General features: G+C 42.7%; 1 protein-coding gene across 1 annotated transcript in view; it reads left to right on the top strand.

Annotated features, from left to right (window-relative positions):
* mmel1 (membrane metalloendopeptidase like 1) overlaps window positions 1–21,931 on the top strand; it is a 124,321-nt gene extending 102,390 nt beyond the window's left edge. The window contains exons 18-23 of the mRNA XM_033048585.1: window positions 1,300–1,419; window positions 1,785–1,918; window positions 4,272–4,337; window positions 9,196–9,291; window positions 12,293–12,369; window positions 20,981–21,931. Coding sequence (XP_032904476.1) covers window positions 1,300–1,419; window positions 1,785–1,918; window positions 4,272–4,337; window positions 9,196–9,291; window positions 12,293–12,369; window positions 20,981–21,080 — 593 coding nt within the window. The 3' untranslated portion in view covers window positions 21,081–21,931. The remainder of the gene's footprint in view (window positions 1–1,299; window positions 1,420–1,784; window positions 1,919–4,271; window positions 4,338–9,195; window positions 9,292–12,292; window positions 12,370–20,980) is intronic.
* Window positions 21,932–22,520: the final 589 nt, after the last annotated feature.

Below are 22,520 nucleotides of genomic sequence, written 5' to 3'. Positions count from 1 at the left end.
AGATACAGAGTGCAGAATATAGTTCACAGTATTGTCCTGCACCAGTTCCATAGACAAAGCCCAATGTCCGCAATGGGGTGGAGATGAATTCGATAGTATCCTAGGTTGTGATAAAAAAACATTTAGACGTCTGATAACTTAGTCGAGTGGTGCGTACTTTCAAGTCTCTGTACTTTCTGCTGGACAGGATTCAGGAGAAGAAGGAATGATCCGGATGGGACTTCTTCGATTCGGTTAGCTGCTTTTCCGAGGCAGCGTGTGTAGTTGGAGTCAATGGTGGGAAGCCTGGTCTGTGTGATGAACTGGGCTACATCTACAACTTGTGGCCTTGGGCAGAGCAATTCCCAAACCAAGCTGTGATGCAACCCACCATTATGCATTCTATGATGCATTAGTAGAAGTTTGTCAGAGTCATTGGAGACATGCTGAATTTCCTCAGTCTCCTCAAGAAGTTGGTATGCCTACTCATATCAGTGTGGTTGGTTCATGACAGATCATCGAAGCTCCCAACCATTGCACTTCGAACTATTGATGCTGATTGGGGCATGTACTCCACCACACTTCCTGACATCAACGACTAGCTCCTTCATCTTGCTGACATTGAGAGAGAGATTGTTCACCTGGCTCCATAATAGAGGTCAAGGCTTCAAGAGTAGTATCAGGAGAAGGTCACTCAGATCATTGTGTCTGCAGAGATTCTCACAAAGAGCTTTCAATTAATACCCTTACCTCATCTCACAGTCTTGCAGGATTATCCCATCAAGAGCTTTTATCCCTTTTCAATCTGCTCCCCAAACCCCTTCAGTAATAACAATGTCCTAATACCAATTTCCTACACAACAATCCCTCAACCCCTCTCTGATTCTTTCCAATCCCATTAACTCTGTGTTCTTTGTTTACCAACATCCCTGTCACTTGGAATAGTTTGTCCTAATTTATTCCAAAAAATAACTCCAGAATGAGGCAAACAATTAATCTACAAACCGCTCGTCTTTGGGATGTGTAAGGAAACCGGAGCACCCAGAGGAAACCCACATGCTCACAGGGCGAATGAGTAAACTCCACACAGACATCACCAGAGGTCAGAATTGAACCTGGGTCTCTGGTGCTGTGAGGCAGCAGCTCCACCAGCTGTCCCACTTTGCCAATTGACGTTTATGCCGTCTTTCTTATTTCATTTCCAATTTTGTTCATTCTGTCAATGTTTATTGCATAACGTGCAGACTATGAAACAGCTTTTCAAAACATATGTGGCCAGTTTTGACATTGATACTGGAGCAAGTTGTTTGTTCCTCACAGTGTTTCCAGCTGGAATTCTACAGCCTCCGTTCTTCAGCACGTACCAGCTTCAAGCTCTGAACTTTGGGGGAATCGGGATGGTGATTGGCCATGAGATCATACATGGATTTGATGACAATGGTAGGCATCAGAAGAACGATTATCTTATTGCAGCTTCCAAACTATTTGCCACACTCTCGATTTTCCATCCGACATTTTGTGCAACCACGCCTCGAAGCAAGTCATTGCTTGGTTAAATAACTTATTTTTATTTGCATTTATTTTTATTATTGGCAGATTACATACTATTCCCATTGCTTTTACATTTTCGATGGTTTTCTTTCCTTTGCCCAGGGCAATGCTGTAATATGCGGGCAAAATTAGTTTTATAGACAAAAGAATATCTCCAAATGTAGTATTAATTACTGTGAATGATTGCTGTTCTATTTTAATTAGGATTTTGTTTCAACAAAAAACACCTTTTTGTTATCTTTGGTAACCTCTAGGAAGAAACTATGACAAGGACGGCAACATGTATGATTGGTGGAGTAATTATTCAGCCAGCAATTTCAAAGTGCAATCAGGTTGCATGGTGCATCAGTATGGGAACTACACCTGGGATTTAGCTGGGGGACAGAATGTGAGTATTACTTTTGTCTTTTTACTTTGTTAGTTGGAAGCAAAAGGCATTAAATGTGGAGGAATTTCCACCAAGCTAATAGCTGTCAATAGCTGTGAGATGTTACCTACCGTATAACTCACATGGGGGGAATTCACTCACTGTAGGGCGAGTGATGTTCTGAGGATGGAAAAAACACCATATAAACAAGATTTAGTTCTCTTTGTTAATAAGTTATTTATTCACACTTATTTTTAATTTACTTCTGGTCATTTTGAGGGAAAATTCTGAAGAAGGGTCTCGACCCGAAACGTCACCCATTCCTTCTTTCCACCGATGCAGCCTGTCCAGCTGAGTTACTCCAGCATTTTGTGCCTACCTTCGATTTAAACCAGCATCTGCAGTTCCTTCCTACACATTAAACCATAAGGTCCTTCTCCATTCACAACCGTTATGTCGGTGATGGTGTTTTGCCTGAAGTTTCGTAATTCCCCCACCTTCTGATGTCGGGGTTCACCCCAACCTAATCCCTCTATCCTTCAGGAGAACTTCACAATGTACGGACAGCACCTTGTGCGGGGTCCAATGCCCAGCCTGTTCCTGCAGTGGTGGAAGTATTATCACTGCTGAGACACCAGTGTCTTGAAGAAATAAAAGTGCACCAGGGATTAATATATGTGTCCAACTAAAACATTTCTAACACAACCAGTTAAAATTTGAGGACAGACTTGTGGGAGAGGCAGAGACTAAGACAGTGAGAAATGAGCAATAAGGTATATTAAAAAATGAACAGTTCAGCATCGGTAAAAAAATGAAGACCTATTTCTCTTAGCTGAAAATGAGTGATGGGCAACATAGATTTAATTTTAAAATAGGAGCAAAATGCTGGTGTAACTCAGTGGGTTAGGGAGCATCTCTAGATAAAATGGATAGTGACGTTTCAGGTCGGGATCTGTAAGAAGTCTGAAGAAAAGTTCAGATCTGAAACGTCACCTATACATTTTCTCCAGAGATGCCACCTGACCTGCTGAGTTACTCCATCATTTTGTATCCGGCTTTGGTATAAACTAGCATCCTTTTCATCATGTTATAGATTCAAGTTAATTGCTAGAAATTTAAGAGGGGAAGTTCAGGAGAACGTTCTTTCTCTCAAGGAGAGGCGGGGTTCTGTAGCTTGTCACCTGAAAAGTACCTGAATGACCATTTGAGGGACCACCGCCAGCAGGCCTGTGAGCAAAGGGCTGGGGAATGGTGTTGAGCACGCCCATGTGGCTAAGTCTGTGCATTGACTGCTTTCAATGGTTCTGTAACACAACCAGGTGACAATGCCCAGCCTTTTCCATGGCCTGACAAGCCCAACAAGCAGGCTAGAAATGCCTTTGCCTCGAGCATCAGCCAGTTCATGGTCTGTTCCATTTAAGCTCCCTAATGAATGGATTATCTTTATTCAAGCTTGTCACTTGAATGAAGACAATCCATTAATTTTAAATCCGTTTGTACGTCCATTAGGAATGAAGCCCGAGGGATGTCATGCACAGGCAGCCGATTCTTGTTCACAAACACTGACATCAGTCACTTTCCATATAACCATATAACAATTACAGCACGGAAAACAGGCCATCTCGGCCCTTCAAGTCCGTGCCGAACACTTATTTTCCCCTAGTCACATCTACCTGCACTCAGACCATAACCCTCCATTCCTTTCCCGTCCATATACCTATCCAATTTATTTTTAAATGATAAAATCGAACCTGCCTCCACCACTTCCACTGGAAGTTCATTCCACACAGCTACCACTCTGAGTAAAGAAGTTCCCCCTCATGTTACCCCTAAACTTCTGTCCCTTAATTCTCAAGTCATGTCCTCTTGTTTGAATCTTCCCTACTCTCAATGGGAAAAGCTTATCCACGTCAACTCTGTCCATCCCTCTCATCATTTTAAAGACCTCTATCAAGTCCCCCCTTAACCTTCTGCGCTTCAAAGAATAAAGACCTAACTTTCTCTGTAACTTAGTTGCTGAAACCCAGGCAACATTCTAGTAATACTCTTCTGTACTCTCTATTTTGTTGACATCCTTCTTATAATTAGGCGACCAAAATTGTACACCATACTCCAGAATTGGCCTCACCAATGCCTTGTACAATTTTAAAATTACATCCCAACTTCTATACAGTCTCGCAAAGTCGCACTTCTTTTGGTCATAAATCTTTTTTTTTGTCAGCATGCTGATCAAGGCTGTGTACGGTGCTGTGTATCTCTGAGACAATAGAACTGACAGAAATGACATTTATTTTGCTAGCTGCTGGCCACATTTAGCTTCCCCACGTCTGCTGTGTAATGTTTCACTTCATCCTGACAATTCTTTTTCGCGCAGGTAAGTGGGATCAGCACTCTGGGTGAAAATATCGCAGACAATGGAGGCGTCAGGCAAGCGTACAAGGTAAGGCACTCAGCAGCCTGCTGCACAGTCCCACATTGTTGCCATTCTACACATAAACGTATTGAAAGGAGAGCTCCCCAATGGTGGAAACTATGGGTTGAAATATTCCAGGATAACTTTCTCCAACATCCCGTGAATGTAATCACGCATGGAATGCCAGTTTACAGGACGTCATTCTATAACTTTAAATCCATTTATCGATTTGTTTCAAAAAAGTATGATTGGGTTTGCTGCGTTGGTCAGTTTTCACATTTATTATTTTTTCAGGTTAGGAGTTTCATGGCAATCCCTAACTATTCTTGAGTAGAAGTTGTAAGCTGTCTTCTTGAACCACTCCTGCCTTCCAGGTCAAGTTCCGCCCACAGTGCGGTAGGGCGGGGATCCAGGGACAAGGTCTTTGACAGGTACAGGTGGTGTGTCATTGCCACCGGGTGGCGCTTTGATGGCAGCCTCGCCGACAGTCTGTCTGTCCTTTTGGGCTTTTTTAAAATTTTTAGCGTGTTTAAAAAGTTTGTGTTAATGTCCTCTCGTTTGTTTTACATGGGGGGTGGGCGGGGGGTCGGGTGAAACTTTTTGTCAATCTCTTACCTTGCCGGAGATGCGATCGTATCTCCGGTCGCTCTGCGGCCTAACATCGTGGAGCTGGAGGCCTTGCTCGGGACTGACTTTGAGCCCCACCGCGGGGCGTGGACTTACCATCGGAGCCGTTTCCTTGCCTGGGATCGACGCTCCAACCGCGGCCTGCGGACTTTAATGTCAAGGAGCTCGCAGTCTCGGTAAGAGGCTGATGTCGGGAAGCTCCAAAAGCCGCACAACGTTCGACTAGCCCCGACCCAGGGTTGATCGCCCGGCACGGGGGAGCTGAGATTCCCCCCGATGCAAGAGCTTGATTGCCCCGACAAGGAGGCCTGATGCCCGTTACGGGAGTAAGATCGTCCCGTCAACGGAAGGTTAGAGGTCCCCGACCGCTGGAGGACAAAGAAGGGATGAGATTGTACTTTTTTTCGCCTTCCATCACAGTGAGGAATGTGGAGGAGTCACTGTGGTGGATGTTTATTTTAAAATGTATTTTGTGTGTTTTGTTTGTTTTTATTGGTATGACTGTATGGCAAATCAAATTCCTCATATGTTGCAAAACATACTTGGCTAATAAAGTATGATTATGATGATGATTATGGAGGGGAAATTGCTTCTTCTTCCCTTTATCCTACTTGGTGGTAAATCTCCTGTTAGAAGAACGAGGCAAATAACCGCAGATGACACACAATGACACCCAGCAGGTCTGCTTCATCCTTGCCAGTGTCTAATTGCTTTATTGTTGCTGCTGCTGCTGCACTCAGTTATCAGTTAGTTTATTGTCAGGTGTACCAAGGTACAGTGAAAAGCTTTTGCTGCGTGCTAACCAGCCAGCAGAAAGACAATACATGATTACAATCGAGCCATTTATAGTGTACAGATACATGATAAGAAAATAATATTTAGTGCAAGGCAAAGCCAGTGAAGTCCAATTAAAGATAGTCCGAGGGTCACCAATGAGGTAGATAGTAGTTCAGGACTGCACTCTGGTTGCAGTAGGATGGTTCAGTTGCCTGATAACAGCTGTGAAGAAACTTTCCCTGAATCTGGAGGTGTACGTTTTCACACTTCTATTATTTCTATACTCGTCCAAGCCTGTGGTGAATACCCCAACACACTCTGTCATGCTGCAGGATAGCTACCCAATGCCCTACTCTATAATCGAGATGTAAATGTCTCTAGGTTCAGGGCCATGATGATCCCTGGATGTAAAATGTGTGGGAATAAGCAATGATCATGCCATTGATTATCAAGGGAGTGTGGTTGGGTTCTCTCCTGTTGGTGATGAGGTTACCTACCACTTTTCTGCCTATGCTGCAGATGGAATTGAACATTATGCAATGATTAAGGAACAACTGGTATTGCTGATGACATAATGAGGATATTTAGAGTTAGGAAATGTCCTGAGGAGGTTGTGCACTGATGAGCTTGATCTGAGCTGATGGCACCCCAGCAATCATAGCCATCTTCCTTTGCAAAAGACGTCTTCAACTATTGGTGTGTTTCCCCTTGATGTATGTACACTGTCTGCAGTTTCTCCAGGGCTCCTTAAAGACGCACTCCATCAAATACAAGTTATGCCAGGGGTGGTCGTTTTCACCTCTCTACCGGAATCCTGACCTGGTCCATGCATGGATCAGGGTTGTGATGTGATCTAGAACGGAGTAGTCTTGGCAAAAACCAACATAGGAGCCGTTGAGTCAATTATTGAAGAACAAGTTCCAGTTGAAAGCATTGTCAACAACACCTTATCTCATGTTGCTGATGAATGGAGAGTTGTGCATGATCCAATTAGCCAGGTTGGAGTTGGCTTGTGTTTATGGGACACACGTGGCCGGTTTTGCAGATTGTCAGATAGGTGCCAATGTTGCAAGTTTACTGAAACTGCTTGGCTCAGGTGTTGCTAGTACTAGACCACGTTTTCAGTATTACAGCTGAGATATCATCTGGTCCTAATGTTCTCTGCTGTATCCAGTGTTTGCAGCTGTCTCTTGATATCATGAGAAGTGAATCAAATTGGCTGAAAACTGGCTTCTGTGATGGAGGGGGTCTCAGGAGGCACCGTTCAATGGCCCTTCCAGCTGAACACTGCCTATGTCTCATAGAATCAAATAACACAAAGGAAAGTCATCCCGGCCATTATACTTGTTTGAAAGAGCAATGTAGTTTGGCCTTCTATTCTGTTTGTGCCTTTTTAACACCTCGTATGTTTCCTCTTCAAGCATTTATCCAATTCTATTTTGAAAGTTATTGAATCTGGATCCACTCCACATTGCTATAATGATGACAAATAACTGCAGCTTATCATAGCTACTACATATCAGCCAGAGTGAAAATGGATTTCCTGCAAGGCTAAAAAAAATCATTTGAGATATCTTGATTGCTATCCAGCAAGGTGATTAGCGTGAAAGTTACTGCAAAGTTGTTGGCTATCGTACTACCTCCCTCTTCTCAAGTAGCCTGCTATAATTTACTATCTATTCATATTTATGGATCATATTTATGGAATCACTCTGCAAAAGTTTCCTTTCCAACTTACCCCCGGCCATTCCTTCTTCCCCCTGTTCCCATCGAACAGAAAGTACAGAAGCTTGAAAGTGCGCACCACCAGGCTCAGGAACAAATTCTTCCCCTATAATCAGGCTTTTGAATGATCCTTCTATAAGCTAAGGTACTGTCCAATTCACCTCTACCCCATTGTGGACATTGGACTTTATCTACAGAATTGTTGTCCTGCAATGCTGAGAACTATATCCTGCACTCTGTCTCTTCCCCGTTGCTCTACCTATTGTCCTTGAATTTGATTTGATTGTGTAGTATTATCTGATTTAATTAATTAGCATGCAAAACAACGATTTTCATTGTACTTCGATACACGTGACTTTAATAAAGTTAAACCTAAACCTATTCTAATGTTAGGCATATAGATATTGTCGTCCTTCATCATTGCTCGGTCTAATATCTACAACCACCTACCCAACAATGATAATTTCATCAGAAGTATTTGGAAATACATCTCACCTTCACCTTCTTTCTACAGGTGTATAGTAGAGAACATGATGACCATTTGCATCACTGTCTGCTGTGGCAACTCAAATTCCCAGAAATATAGGAAATTACAAAAGCTGATGAGCACTGTCACGGGTACCAACCTCCTATCATGAAAGAGATCTATAGGAGGTGCTACCTCAGAATGACAGCCAGCATCATCAAGGTCCCTGGCCACACTCTCATTTCACTCCTGCCATCGGTAAAAAGGTATAGGAGTCTGAAAACTGTAATGTCTAGGTTCAGGAACAGCTACTTCCCCACAACCATCATGCTATTCAACACAATGAATTCCAATTAAACTACGAACTACCTTGAATGCACGAGGGCCTTTAGGCTTTGTTTTGTTTTTCTTTGCACTCTATTAGATTTTTTATTTATTGAACTTTTTAAAAATATGTGTTTATATATTATCTATTGACTACTGCATTTACAAACCTGTTGTGCTGCTGCAAGTAAGAAATTTATTGTTTCATTCTAATACATATGACAATGACACACTCTTGACACTTGGCTCAAAGGCAATAACACATCAGCCTTTAATGCCGTCCCAGCCAACGACATCTACGTCCTAAACAATGAATAAAAAATAGGTCAATTGCTCAGAGAGTCATTGAGTGATACAGTGTGGAAACAGGCCCTTCGGCCCAACTTGTCCCAGCTACACTAGTCCCACCTGCCTGCGCTTGGTCCATATTCCTCTAAACTTGTCCTATCCATGTACCTATCTAACTGTTTCTTAAAAGATGGGATAGTCCCAGCCACAACTACCTCCTCTGGCAGCTTGTTCCATACACCCACCACCCTTTGTGTGTAAAAAGTTACTTCTCAGATTCCTATTAAATCTTTTCCCTGTCACCTTGAACCTATGTCCTCATTGGGAAAGGGTGATGAAAGGATATTGGGATGAAATCAGATTTATAGATAAAAAGATCATCGTGCCTCATCATGTGTCAGCACTATTTGCCAATACTCCAGTGTGGCTATGTGACATCTTGCTTTGCTGGAGGGGTTGTATAAACACAAGTTGCTGTGTTGTTAAATCTATGCTCATTGTATGATCTTGTGATTGCAGTTTATCTGATCTTGCATGGACAGGTTGCCAGAATGTTGTATTTAGAAAAATATATATTTTTAACGTTGTGAAGGTCACAGTCATTATTCTCTTTGCCCATAAACTTGTGGTGTGGGTTTGGATGGATCAGTTTAATTGACTTCACTGTGTGTTTTCCAGGCCTATTTGAAATGGGTGAAGAGAGAAGGAGAAGAAGTAGAATTACCTGGCATGAATCTGACGCACAAACAACTTTTTTTCCTTAACTTTGCACAGGTAAAATGAAGAGAACAATTAATTTTGTGATCGTTTAAAAAGGACAAGAGGGAAAGAGGTTGCAACTTAATAAATGAATGCACACTTGAATTGGGTAGACCTGAATATATAGATGTGGGGAATAATGGTGTGGCTCTTGGACATTATACTGTCTGTAATTTTGTATTTATACACACCAATGTCCAGCTTTTTTATGAAGTAGTTAACGATGGTCAGCCAGATATAGATTGCCTCATAAGATAGACACAAAATGTTGGAGTAACTCAGCGGGACAGCCAGCATCTCTGGAGAGAAGGAATAGATAATGTTTTGGGTTTTGACCCGAAACGTCACCCCATACTTTCTCTCCAGAGATGTTGTCTGTCGTGCTGAGTTACCCCAACATGTTGTGTCTTTCTTAGGTGTAAACCATCATCTGTAGTTCTTTCCTACACAGGACAGTTTCCTGAACAGCTGAATTTCCTATTAGTGCTCCTTGTCTTATGTAAGCCCTGTCAAGCAATCACAGCGTCCAAGAGGAAAATATCCTCCCTACACATTTAGATTGCCTCATCCCTCTCAGCCGAGTCTGAGATCCATAGTGGTGCAGCGGTAGAAATGCTGCCTTAAGGGCCTGTCCCACGAGCATGCGACTCCATGCGGCAAGCACGACCTAACGTGGTCGCTTGAGCCGTACAGCCTCGCGGGGCCGGTCCCACTTCGATCGCCGGAGCCGTATGGAGTTGTGCGGAACTTGTCCCGACATCGCGCGGGGCTCCGAAAAACTGACCGTGTTAAAAAATTCCGCGCGACAACGGCCTGCCGGCCCGCAGCCGCCTCGACCTTGACCTCTGCGCGGCCCCCGCTTCCGGTTTGGTCGCGCTTGCCGCATGCAGGTCGCATGCTCGTGGGACAGGCCCTTTGCAGCGCCGGAGACCCGGGTTCGATCCCGACTATGGGTGCTTTCTGTACGGAGTTTGTACGTTCTCCCCGTGACCGTGTGGGTTTTCCCTGAGATCTTCGGTTTCCTCCCACACTCCAAAGACGTGCAGGTATGCAGGTTAATTGGCTTGGTGTATGTCTAAATTGTCCCTAGTGTGTGCAGGATAGTGTTAATGTGCGGGGATCGCTGGTCGGTGTGGACTTGGTGGGCCGAAGGCCCTGTTTCTGCGCTGTATCTCTAATTTAAACTAAAACAAATGCAGATCTGAAACTATCACATTTCCACATCCATGGAAGGATTGATGCAAAGATTGAGCTGATTTTTTCATTTCCCAGTTTATGCTGTTGTCACTGACCCTCGCTCAGATGCAATTAGTCAGCAGCTGGATGCTCACCTTATCCAGAGATACTGGGATAAATGTTGAGGCTCTCCACTTGTAGCACGACAACATCAGCCTTGATCAAAACTATTTTCAACTCTCTTCTGTAAATATCCAAGACTCTCAGATGGCTTAGCATTTTTAACACAATTCCCAAGAGATCATACATTTACAACATGTCTCCACTCACTCGCCTAATCCATTTCATTATCATGAGATCATAAGAGATAGGAGCAGAATTAGGCCATTCGGCCCATCTTGGCAGGACAAATCAAAATAGGACGTACATGGTAAATGGTAGGGAATTGAAGAATGCAGCTGAACAGAGGGATCTGGGAATAACTGTGCACAGTTCCCTGAAGGGTGGTAAAGAAAGCTTTTGGTGTGCTGGTCTTTATAAATCAGAGCATTGAGTATAGAAGTTGGGATGTAATGTTAAAATTGTACAAGGCATTGGTGAGGCCAATTCTGGAGTATGGTGTACAATTTTGGTCGCCTAATTATAGGAAGGATGTCAACAAAATAGAGAGAGTACAGAGGAGATTTACTAGAATGTTGCCTGGGTTTCAGCAACTAAGTTACAGAGAAAGGTTGAACAAGTTAGGGCTTTATTCTTTGGAGCGCAGAAGGTTAAGGGGGGACTTGATAGAGGTCTTTAAAATGATGAGAGGGATAGACAGAGTTGACGTGGATAAGCTTTTCCCACTGAGAGTAGGGAAGATTCAAACAAGGGGACATGACTTGAGAATTAAGGGACAGAAGTTTAGGGGTAACATGAGGGGGAACTTCTTTACTCAGAGAGTGGTGGCTGTGTGGAATGAGCTTCCGGTGAAGGTGGTGGAGGCAGGTTCGTTTTTATCATTTAAAAATAAATTGGATAGTTATATGGATGGGAAAGGAATGGAGGGTTATGGTCTGAACGCAGGTGTATGGGACTAGGGGAGAATACGTGTTTGGCACGGACTAGAAGGGTCGAGATGGCCTGTTTCCGTGCTGTAATTGTTATATGGTTATCTTCTACCGATTGATCAATCTCTCCCTCCTAACCCCATTCTCCTGTCTTCTCCCTAGAACCCCTGACACCCATACTAATCATGAAACATAGAGTACAAATTATACCGTAACATGCTTGAAAACTGTTGCCTTGTTGTTTATAACTGGTTAACACCAACATATGTGTAGGAAGGAACTGCAGATGCTGGTTTACACCAAAGATAGACACAAAATGCTGGAGTAACTCAGCAGGTCCGGCAACATCTCTGGTTAAAAGGAATAGGTAACGTTACGGGTCGAGACCCTTCTTCACACTGAGAGTCAGGAGAGAGGGAAACTAGACGTATGAAAAGGCACAGAACAAATCAGAGCCGGCACCGATGACCAAAGAGCCCACAATGGTCCATTGTCAGCTGCGGAGAAGGTGATAACGAGTGGATACGTACAATGAAACTAGCAGGATGCCTAGGGTGGAGGAGGGAGGAAAAGAGAGGGAATGCAAGGGTTAAGGAAGGAATGCAAATAAATCAATATTCATAGTTTTTAAGAAGGAACTGCAGATGCTGGAAAATCGAAGGTAGATAAAAATGCTGGAGAAACTCAGCGGGTGCGGCAGCATCTTTGGAGCTCCAGCATTTTTATCTACCTTCAATATTCATAGTGCTGGGTTGTAAACTATCTGTCTAACACTAACCTATGTTCTCCAGGTATGGTGTGGTTCATACAGGCCTGAGTATGCGAGCCAGGCCATCAAAATTGATGTTCACACCCCTCTGCAATTCAGGTACGTAACTGATGCTCACACAGACAGAGACATCTTTGGATTCATGTTGGAGGGAGACTGGGCCTTGTGGAATTTAACTAATTTCTTATCTGTTTTATGTTTTTACTTCAGCCGCAGAGATACCACAGGCTGCTATCTGTGTGTGCATCACCTTATTGGGGCACTGGACATATTTTAGTGCATTTATTATCTGACTGAGGGAAGGAGAGTATGATTTTTTTCTTGCACCTTAAAACAGCAACAATGACCCTGTAAAATGGCCTTGCTCCTTGTTCTTGCCGGGTGCTGGGCCTGTTACAGCTCAAACTGTTGAATGAATTGTCAGCAATGAGTCATAAATGACCAGGAACACTGGGCAGGTTTTTCTATATGCACAGTAATCATTGCAAGGCATTGACAAAGACCACAGCCCTGCATTCAACTGACATTAAGCAGATACAGATGAAACATAAATCTTAACTGCTTCCTGTCAGGAGTTTTATTCCCCTGATGTGAAGCTGTTCGTGGAGATGACGGTTAGCAATAAAGATGAAATGAATGAGGAGCAATTAGATGCCAGTAGAAATGAAGACAGCATGTTGTGATCTTTAAAATTATCGTGGGTTTGATGATGCGACTGTTTACGAAGAGATTTATCTCTTTGGTGGAAGTCCAAAACTAGGACCAGTAATACTATCACAAATAAATGCAACGCAGAGCTCCAAGGAGGAACCTCCAGAAGCTACAGAGGCTAACATTATCAGGAGTATTTGGAGTATTGTGAGCAGGTTTGGGCCCCTTATCTGAGGAAGGATGTGTTGGCTTTGGAGAGGGTCCAGAAGAGGTTTATGAGAATGATCCCAGAGATGATGGCATTAACGTCTGATTAATATTTGGCGGCTCTGGGCTTGTACTCGCTGGAGTTTAGAAGGATGGGGGTGGGGGGGAGGGGATCTCATTGAAACATCGAATAATATAAAGCCTGGATAGAGTGAATGTGGAGAGGATGTGGAGAAGATCCTGGTTCATCTAACCGGCCAATTGTTTCTTTAGCCATAGGGTGGTGAACCTGTGGAATTCATGGCCACAGATGGCTGTGGAGGACAGGTCTTTGGGTATTTTTAAGGTGGAGGTTGATAGGTTCTTGATTAGTAAAGGTGTCAAAGGTTACGGGAAGAAGGCAGGATAATGGGGTTGAGAGGGAAAGATAGATCAGCCATGATTGAATGGCATACTAAACTCGATGGGGCAAATAGACCAATTCTGGTCCTGTGACATGAACTTACAAACTTATGATCTTATTATAACTGAAGTCTTGATGGGGATGGGAATAATAAAGTCACATAAAATGGAGGTGATTTATGATGAGCGTAAAATTCACCGTGGACCTCTCGGTCAAATGGCAATTCTCCACATGATGTAAAATGTATCAAGATGCAATAGGTGATGCTAAGGAAAAGTTGTAAGTTTGTTAGTTGTCCCCAAACCGTCCGAAGGAGATAAAGAGAAAGAGGCTTGCCTAAATCAAACCTAAATGATCATGCAGTGTTGGACATACCCAGCAACAGTCACCTGGAGTATTGCGTACAGTTTTGGTCTCCAAATCTGAGGAAGGACATTATTGCCATAGAGGGAGTGCAGAGAAGGTTCACCAGACTGATTCCTGGGATGTCAGGACTGTCTTATGAAGAAAGACTGGATAGACTTGGTTTATACTCTCTAGAATTTAGGAGATTGAGAGGGGATCTTATAGAAACTTATAAAATTCTTAAGGGGTTGGACAGGCTAGATGCAGGAAGATGTCGGGGAAGTCCAGGACAAGGGGTCACAGTTTAAGGATAAGGGGGAAATCCTTTAAAACCGAGATGAGAAGAACTTTTTTCACACAGAGAGTGGTGAATCTCTGGAACTCTCTGCCACAGAGGGTAGTCGAGGCCAGTTCATTGGCTATATTTAAGAGAAAGTTAGATGTGGCCCTTGTGGCTAAGGGGATCAGAGGGTATGGAGAGAAGGCAGGTACGGGATACTGAGTTGGATGATCAGCCATGATCATATTGAATGGCGGTGCAGGCTCGAAGGGCCGAATGGCCTACTCCTGCACCTAATTTCTATGTTTCTATGTTTCTATGCATTGCTGGTCCAGCTGCAAGGATTTGCCCTGTTGCAGGCACAGTGAATGTGTGCTGTAGTCGTTGGCTGTGGTGCTCTGTTGCATTGTTCTGACATGCATTGTGATTTACTGTTTGCTGATTATCTGCTGGTATGGCCATATGTGATGGAACAGAACATAATACAAAGGACTAGAATTACTGTGAACATTGGCTAAACTCCCACAAACGTTGACAGAAATGTGCAAAGATAGATCCCATCAGACTTGTGGAAATCACAAATGTCTCCTTTGTGTCAAACATTAGAGAGCGACACAGTTGCACAGCAGGTAGGGCAGCTGCCTCACAGCACCAGACACCCAGATTTGATCCTGACCTCGAGTACTGTCTGTGTAGAGTTTACACCTTCTCCCTGTGACCGTATTGGTCTCCTCCAGGTGGTCCAGTTTCCCCCACATTTCAAAGACGTGCAGGTTTGTAGGTGAATTGGCCGCTGTAAGTTTCCCCTGGTTCGTAAGGAGTAGATGTGAAAGTGGAATAACAGAGGTGATGGATGGTTGGTGGATGGAGGGGGCTGTTTTCATGCTGTATCTCGGAACTAAAATGAAGAAAAAAGCATAAGAAAACATGAAAACTGGAGATTCTAAATGCAGGAAATACTCAGCCGGTCAGTCCACATCTATACAGAGAGAAAGAGAGTTGAGGTTTGAGATAGTGAGAGGCACGTTGCATGAACTGTGTTCCTATCTTCACAGACACTGCCTGACCAGATCAGTGTGGTCAGTACGTTCAGCTTTTGCCTCCTCTGCGTGGCTCCTGCAGTCCTGCTTTAGTGGCAGTGTCAGGGTGGACACTTGTTGGTTCACGTTCCACAGGAAGCTTGTGCACATATCCCTACGACACTGTTTTACAGTGCATGGGAATTACAGCACCATTGTGGGAGCTGCCTTTATGATGAGGAATTAAAACTGAGGCTCTGTCCCCTCTCCCAGCTGGACGCAAAGGATCCCCTTCCACCATTTCACAGAAGAGTTCTCTCCACTGTCATAGAGTTATAGGGTCGTACAACATGGAAGCAGGCACTTCGGCCCAAGCCGTCCGTGCCAACCAAGAGGCTCCAGCTCAGCTCATTCCAGTTGCATGTACGCGTCCTACATCCCTTTAAACCTTGTGTTTAAGAAGGAACTGCAGATGCTGGAAAATCGAAGGTACACAAAAATGCTGGAGAAACTCAGCGGGTGCAGCAGCATCTATGGAGCGAAGGAGATAGGCAACGTTTCGGGCCAATTTTTTGTGGATGTGACAAGTAAAATGCATGAAGGGGAGGGAGCCAGTGGATGTGATGTATCTAGACTTTCAGAAAGCATTTGATAAGGTCCCGCATGGGGGACTGGTGACTAAAATTAGAGCACATGGTATTGGGGGTAGGGTGTTGACATGGGTAGAACATTGGTTGGCAGACAGGAAGCAAAGAGTAGGAGTGAAAGGGTCTTTTACAGAATGGCAGGCAGTGGCGAGTGGAGTGCCGCAAGGCTCGGTGTTGGGGCCGCAACTGTTTACCATATATATTAATGATTTGGAAGATGGAATTAGGAGCAACGCTAGCCAGTTTGCGGATGATACAAAGCTGGGTGGCAGTGTGAACTGTGAACAGGATGTTAGGAGGTTGCAGGGTGACCTGGACAGGTTGAGTGAGTGGGCAGATGCGAGGCAGATGCAGTATAATATAGATACATGTGAGGTTATCCACTTTGGTGGAAAAAACAAGGGGGCAGATTATTATCTCAATGGGGTTAGGTTAGGTAATGGGGAGGTACAGCGAGACCTGGGTGTCCTTGCACACCGGTCATTGAAAGTTGGCGTGCAGGTACAGCAGGCAGTGAAGAAAGCTAATGGAATGATGGCCTTCATAACAAGAGGATTTCAGTATAGGAGTAGAGAGGTTCTTCTGCAGTTGTATAGGGCTCTGGTAAGACCACATCTGGAGTATTTGGTACAGTTTTGATCTAATTTGAGGAAAGACATCCTTGTGATTGAGGCAGTGCAGCGTAGGTTCACGAGATTGATCCCTGGGATGGCGGGACTTTCATATGAGGAAAGATTGAAAAGACTAGGCTTATATTCACTGGAGTTTAGAAGGATAAGGGGGGATCTTATAGAAACATATAAACTTATAAAAGGACTGGTCAGGCTAGATGCAGGAAGAATGTTCCCAATGTTGGGCGAGTCCAGAACCAGGGGCCACAGTCTTAGAATAAAGGTGAGGCCATTTAAGACTGAGGTGAGAAAAAACATTTTCACCCAGAGAGTTGTGAATTTGTGGAATTCCTTGTCACAGAGGGCAGTGGAGGCCAAGTCACTGGATGGATTTAAGAAAGAGTTAGATAGAGCTCTAGGGGCTAGTGGAATCAAGGGATATGGGGAGAAGGCAGGCACCAGTTATTGATTGGGGACGATCAGCCATGATCACAATGAATGGCGGTGCTGGCTCGAAGGGCCGAATGGCCACCTCCTGCACCTATTTTCTATGTTTCTAATCGAGCCATTTACAGTATAAACGGTAAACAATGTAAACTGGTTATTCTGCTCGTGATTTTATACATGACCAACATTTATTCCCCACCCAACATCACTGAAATGGTGTACAATAATGGTTAATACCTGGGAGGAGGACATCTGCTGAGACTGTGCGCAAGTGAGCCCCTTACTGGGCTATCTTACAGTGGCAGATGCTATGCAGCCACAGGAGGCCGTCAACAAGTGCCATCTTCCACACGTTTTCCGGCTCTTAGGGAGGGATCATGATGTAAAGACGGCAAAGTCCGATCAAGGATAGTCCGCGGGTCACCAATGAAGTAGATATTAGTTCAGGACTGCTCTCTGGTTGTGCAAGGATGGTTCAGTTGCCTGATAACAGCTGGGAGAAACTGTCCCTGAATCTGGAGGTGTGCGTTTTCACACAGGGTGCGATTATGCTGCTGGCCTTGCCGAGGCAGCGTGAGGTATAAATGGAGTGAATGGAAGGGTGGTTGGTTTGTGTGATGGTCTGGGCTGCATCCACAACACGCTGCAATTCCTTGCGGTCTTGGATGGAGCTGTTCCCAAACCAAGCTGTGATGCATTCCGATAAAATGCTTTCTATGGTGCATCTGTAGAAGTTGGTGAGAGTTGTTGGGGACATGCCGAAGCTCCTAAGCTTTCTCAGGAAGTTGAGGCGTTGGTGTGCTTTCTTGGTCGTTACTTCAATATGTGTGGTCTGGAAAAAGTTGTTGGTGATGTTGACTCCAAGGAATTTGAAATTTTCAACCACCTCTACTTCGAGACAATCATTGCAAACTGGGGCATCTGTACTGCCTCGCTTCCTAAAGTTGATCATTATGTCCTTTGTCTTCCTGTCATTGAGAGAAAGGTTGTCCTCTCGACACAGGACACAAGGTTCTCAATCTCCTTCCTATATTTTGTCTCATCATTATTTGATATCCGGCCAACAATGGTGGTGTCGTCTGTGAATTTGAAAATAGAATTAGATTTGTACATGTCTGCACAGTCATGTCTGCACAGTACAAGGAGTAAAGAAGGGCTGAGAAGGCAGCCTTGTGGAGCACCCATGTTGAGGATTATCGTAGCTTTCTGCCTTTTTTTCTTTCTTTTCTTTTAATATTTTTTTTTATTAGAAGCAAACATATTATGGTAAAGTATTGTTACATATTATAATAAAAAAGACTTTTCATATACATCAATCATACCTTATTAAAATTTTCAATTGTCAATTAATTCTGCTTCTAGTGTTTTTTTTATTATATAGATAGAAAGAGAGAGAGAGAAAAAGAGCGAATTACACATATCAAAACAGAGAAAAGGTGGAATGAATTACTTATAATACATCATTGGAGATAGGTTCGTAGATTATAAAGTATAACTTTTCATCTAATCCTGAGTTCAAGCTTCAGTTGTGTTTTCGTGCTGGGCCAATCTATCCCTTCAAATCTATATATTACTAAAAGTCTGATCTTGACCGCATTTGAATAGAATAGAATAGAATAGAATAGAATAGAATAGAATAGAATAGAATAGTTTCTTTATTGTCATTGTAACATGAACCATGTACAACAAAATTAAAAAATGTCAGCCAGTCAGTGCACCATTCAAACATGGTGCACTGACTGGCTGACATTTTTAAATTTCGTTGTACATGGTTCTATCCCTTCAAATCTATATTACTAAAAGTCTGATCTTGACCGCATTTGGCCCACTTTGCTGCGATATCCGAGAGAACGCCGCCACCTATGGCCGCCATTTTTGGCCACCTCGCTCAGAGCCCCCCTCCGCCTTCCGGGACCGGAGGATTTTTCCCGTCGATTAAAAATCTGAGAGATATTAATTTTTTTTTTTTAATTGCCATTCTCTCTGCTGCCCCCGCTGGCGGCAGGGGGGGAGGGACTGTAAAACCCAGAAGTGTAATCCCTCACTCAGTCTCTGCCAGACCCAGGAAGCGAGAGGTTCATGGCTCTCTGAGCTGCGAATAACACTGAACGCACGTCTACTCCACGGCGAGTCCCCCTTGATGCGGCTGCTGCCCAATTGCTTGCCTCGCCTTTTTTTTAAATTTGTGTTCACAAAATGAATTTTGGTTGTCAGGTTGCTGCTGCCCAATTGTTTGCCTCGCCTTTTTAAAAAAGTTTGTGTTCACAAAATGAATTTTGGTTGTTAGGTGGCTGCTGCCCAATTGTTTGCCTCGCCTTTAAAAAAAGTTTGTGTTCACAAAATGAATTTTGGTTGTCGGGTGGCTGCAGCCAAATTGTTTGCCTTGGCTTGGCTTTTAAAATTGTTGCAACAGTTGGCTGCCAGCCCAAGAATCCATTCGGCCCACAATGTCTATATTAGCCCTCTGGAACACCCATACTAGCGCAACAGATACCCCTCCCCCACTGGCGAGCAATATTGGAATTGGTGGAGAGGTGGAATATTGCGTTGGTGACCAGCCCTCCCGTGTGATGCTGGGACCCAACGGGTCCCACTTAGTCTAGTAATTAAAAAATGGAGCCCATATTTTAACAAAATGTTCTTGTTTGTCCATTAAGACAAGTCTAATTCTTTCTAGATGTAGGGTCTCCGACATTTCCACAATCCACATTTTAATTGTGGGGGTTATAGGGCCTTTCCAAAATTTTAATATTAATTTTTTCCCAGTTATTATACTGTAATCGAGGAAGTTTATTTGGCTTGTTGTGAGTGTTAAACTTTGTTCTGATATTCCAAGTATTATTAATTTTGAGTCTGGATCCAATTTAGTATTAACAACTTCAGAAATTATTCCAAAAATGTCAGTCCAGAAATTTTTAATTTTTGTACAATTTGCGAAAGTATGTGTTAAATTGGTGTCTAGATGCAGACATTTATCACAAATAGGAGAAATATGTGGGAAGATTCTATTTAGTTTTATTTTGGAGTAATGTAATCTGTGTAAGACTTTAAATTGTATTAAAGCATGTCTGGCATTTAACGAGCATTGATGTATATATTGTAAACTTTCATCCCAAATATCTTTAGTTATAGGTTGACCTAATTCATTTTCCCATGTGTATCTATATAATTCAATCGGTGGTACCTCGTTGTTTAAGAGGGTGTTATAAATATAAGCTATTAGTTTTTCAGTGTTAGGATGCTTATTCAAACATTCATCAAGAATTTCTGGTTCCCTAGTCCTATAAACTTGTGTATTAGATTTAACATAATCTCTAATTTGTAGATATCTGAAGAAATTATTTGAGTGCAGTCCATAAATCTGTTGTAACTCTTGAAATGAAAGAAAAATGTATTTCCTATAAAATGTCCAATCTTTTTAATTCCGTAATTTTTCCATTGTGTGAAACCTTTATCCAATATGGATGGTTTGAATAAAGGATTGTTTACAATAGGAAGACATAGTGGTATATTATCCAAAAATATTTGGGACATATATCGGGATTAATCGAAATAGGTACAGTAGTTGCGGTAAGAAGATCATTTTTATAGCATTAATTCTACCAAGCATTGAAATGGGAAGGGTTTTCCAATACTGAATATTCTTGTGTAGTTTATTCAGTAAGGGTGGAAAATTTAGTTTAAATAACGAGGTATATGTCTTAGTTATGTAAATTCCTAAATATTTAAGTTTATCTTTAACTATTTTAAAAGGGGATTGTTGTAATGTATGTAAATTGAGTTTTGTTATTGGCATGATTTTGCTTTTATTCCAATTAATTCTATATCCTGAGAACTGACCAAATTGAGATTAGATTTAATAGATTTGGAATACTAGTTTCTAACTTTGTAATATATATTAATACCTCATCTGCATTTAAAGAGATTTTATTCCTAGTGTCTTTAGTGTTATACCCATGTATTTCTGGATGGGCTCTAACGCTTTCTGCTAATGGTTCAATTGCAAGAGCAAATAATAGTGGGGAGAGTCTTTTTTTTGTGACTTTTTTTTTTAACCATATAAATACAGTTTGGTTCTTTTTGTTCCCTCCTCTCTGCAGAGTCATTGGTTCTCTCCAAAACTTTGAAGCTTTTGCCGAGGCCTTTCAGTGCTCAAGTGGCGAAGTGATGCACCCAGCCAAGAAGTGCCGTGTGTGGTAACCAAAGAGCAACAGCACAGTTAGTGCAGACCTTCAAAAACCTGTCGCTGAGCTCTACAGGTGGCTGAAGCCAATAGATGTGCCTAATAATCCTTCTCCAATTAGTCACTGCCAAGGTTCTTGTTCTTGTTCGCTGTTGTTTTGGGTGTGTACAGACCAAGGAATGGCTGTGGGCTGGTTAAACACATCCTGCAAACAATCACTGTTTTATACCTTAACACGACTGTTACCTGTTACTTACATTCAGTAATAACATCAAGGTGCTTTAGTCAGCATAGAATCCCGTACTTAAAGTGTAAACCGTTTTGTAGTTCCAGGAGTCAATGCAAATTGCCAGCTGATCAAATGGTTCAAGGAGAGGTGGACAGTTTTTGTAGTGAAAGGCACATTATGATTAATGAGGGCAATTGTTACACTCTGGTAGAGTCTGTCTCATAAGCAGTGCTTAATAATTTTAACAATTCCTGCATGCCAAGGCTAAAACGTGTTACAATGACGTGTCCTAGTTGCTTGAAACCTGTTTCAGCTTCTATTTCCCAGCTCAGGTGTACTGTGTGAAACAATGTAACATTTTGTGATGATATTTCTTAAAAAAATAGTTCCCCAGTGCTGCTCAACAGTATAAACCTCTTCATAAAGTGGTATTTGAAAACCTTTTATTGATAGCATTCAATGTGCTTTAGTCCAAGTATGAAATCTTTCACAAGCTGCACCTTATTTTTTATATGTTTAATCATGTATCAATGATTTATACTATATTGTTTGTATCCAAAAAAACTATCATTTGAGAAATCATCTTTTAATGGTCTATTTAATCTTGGTGAGTTGTGTTTGATTTTAATATATTGCTGTTCCGTCAGTATTTCCAAATAAATTCTTTATGACTGTTACGGATGTTTGTTTATTTTATATGAGAAGAGAACCGGGTCAAAGTGGGGTCCTGATGACTCCCCCTCCTCACTCACTGGGCCTCCCTCTGCCATCCCTCCAGAGTCTCAGTAGGATTTAAACTCAGTGCGAATGATTTGGCAGCAGCATAATTTTTTAACTCGGTTATGAACTCATTTATTTTGAGATGGTTCCTTAACTGGCCCCTCAGCTGTCTGCGTATGCTATTGTAGCAAGGGATGAGCTGTAAATGCAAGTCTGGCCATCAATACATCACAGATTACTTACACCAGAGTGGCACCAGGTGCCAGAATGAGTCAACCACTGGCTCAATCTCAACAACATCGTAAATCCAAATAAGGCAGAGATAGGAGACGTGTGTTGTTCATTTCGCACTGGACTCGAGATCACAGACAACATCAGAAGAGGCAGAGTAACGAGTGAGGAGCCAAATGAAGACTGGAACTGAAGCCAAGTCGAATTGTGTTTATTCTCATCTGCACTAGTAGGTGCCATGAAAACTTGTCCACAGAAAATCATACATAATTGATGT

This window comes from Amblyraja radiata, chromosome 31 (assembly GCF_010909765.2).
Source record: "Amblyraja radiata isolate CabotCenter1 chromosome 31, sAmbRad1.1.pri, whole genome shotgun sequence".
Taxonomy (NCBI): Eukaryota; Metazoa; Chordata; class Chondrichthyes; order Rajiformes; family Rajidae; genus Amblyraja; species Amblyraja radiata.
This window is presented reverse-complemented; position numbering and strand designations above follow the sequence as displayed.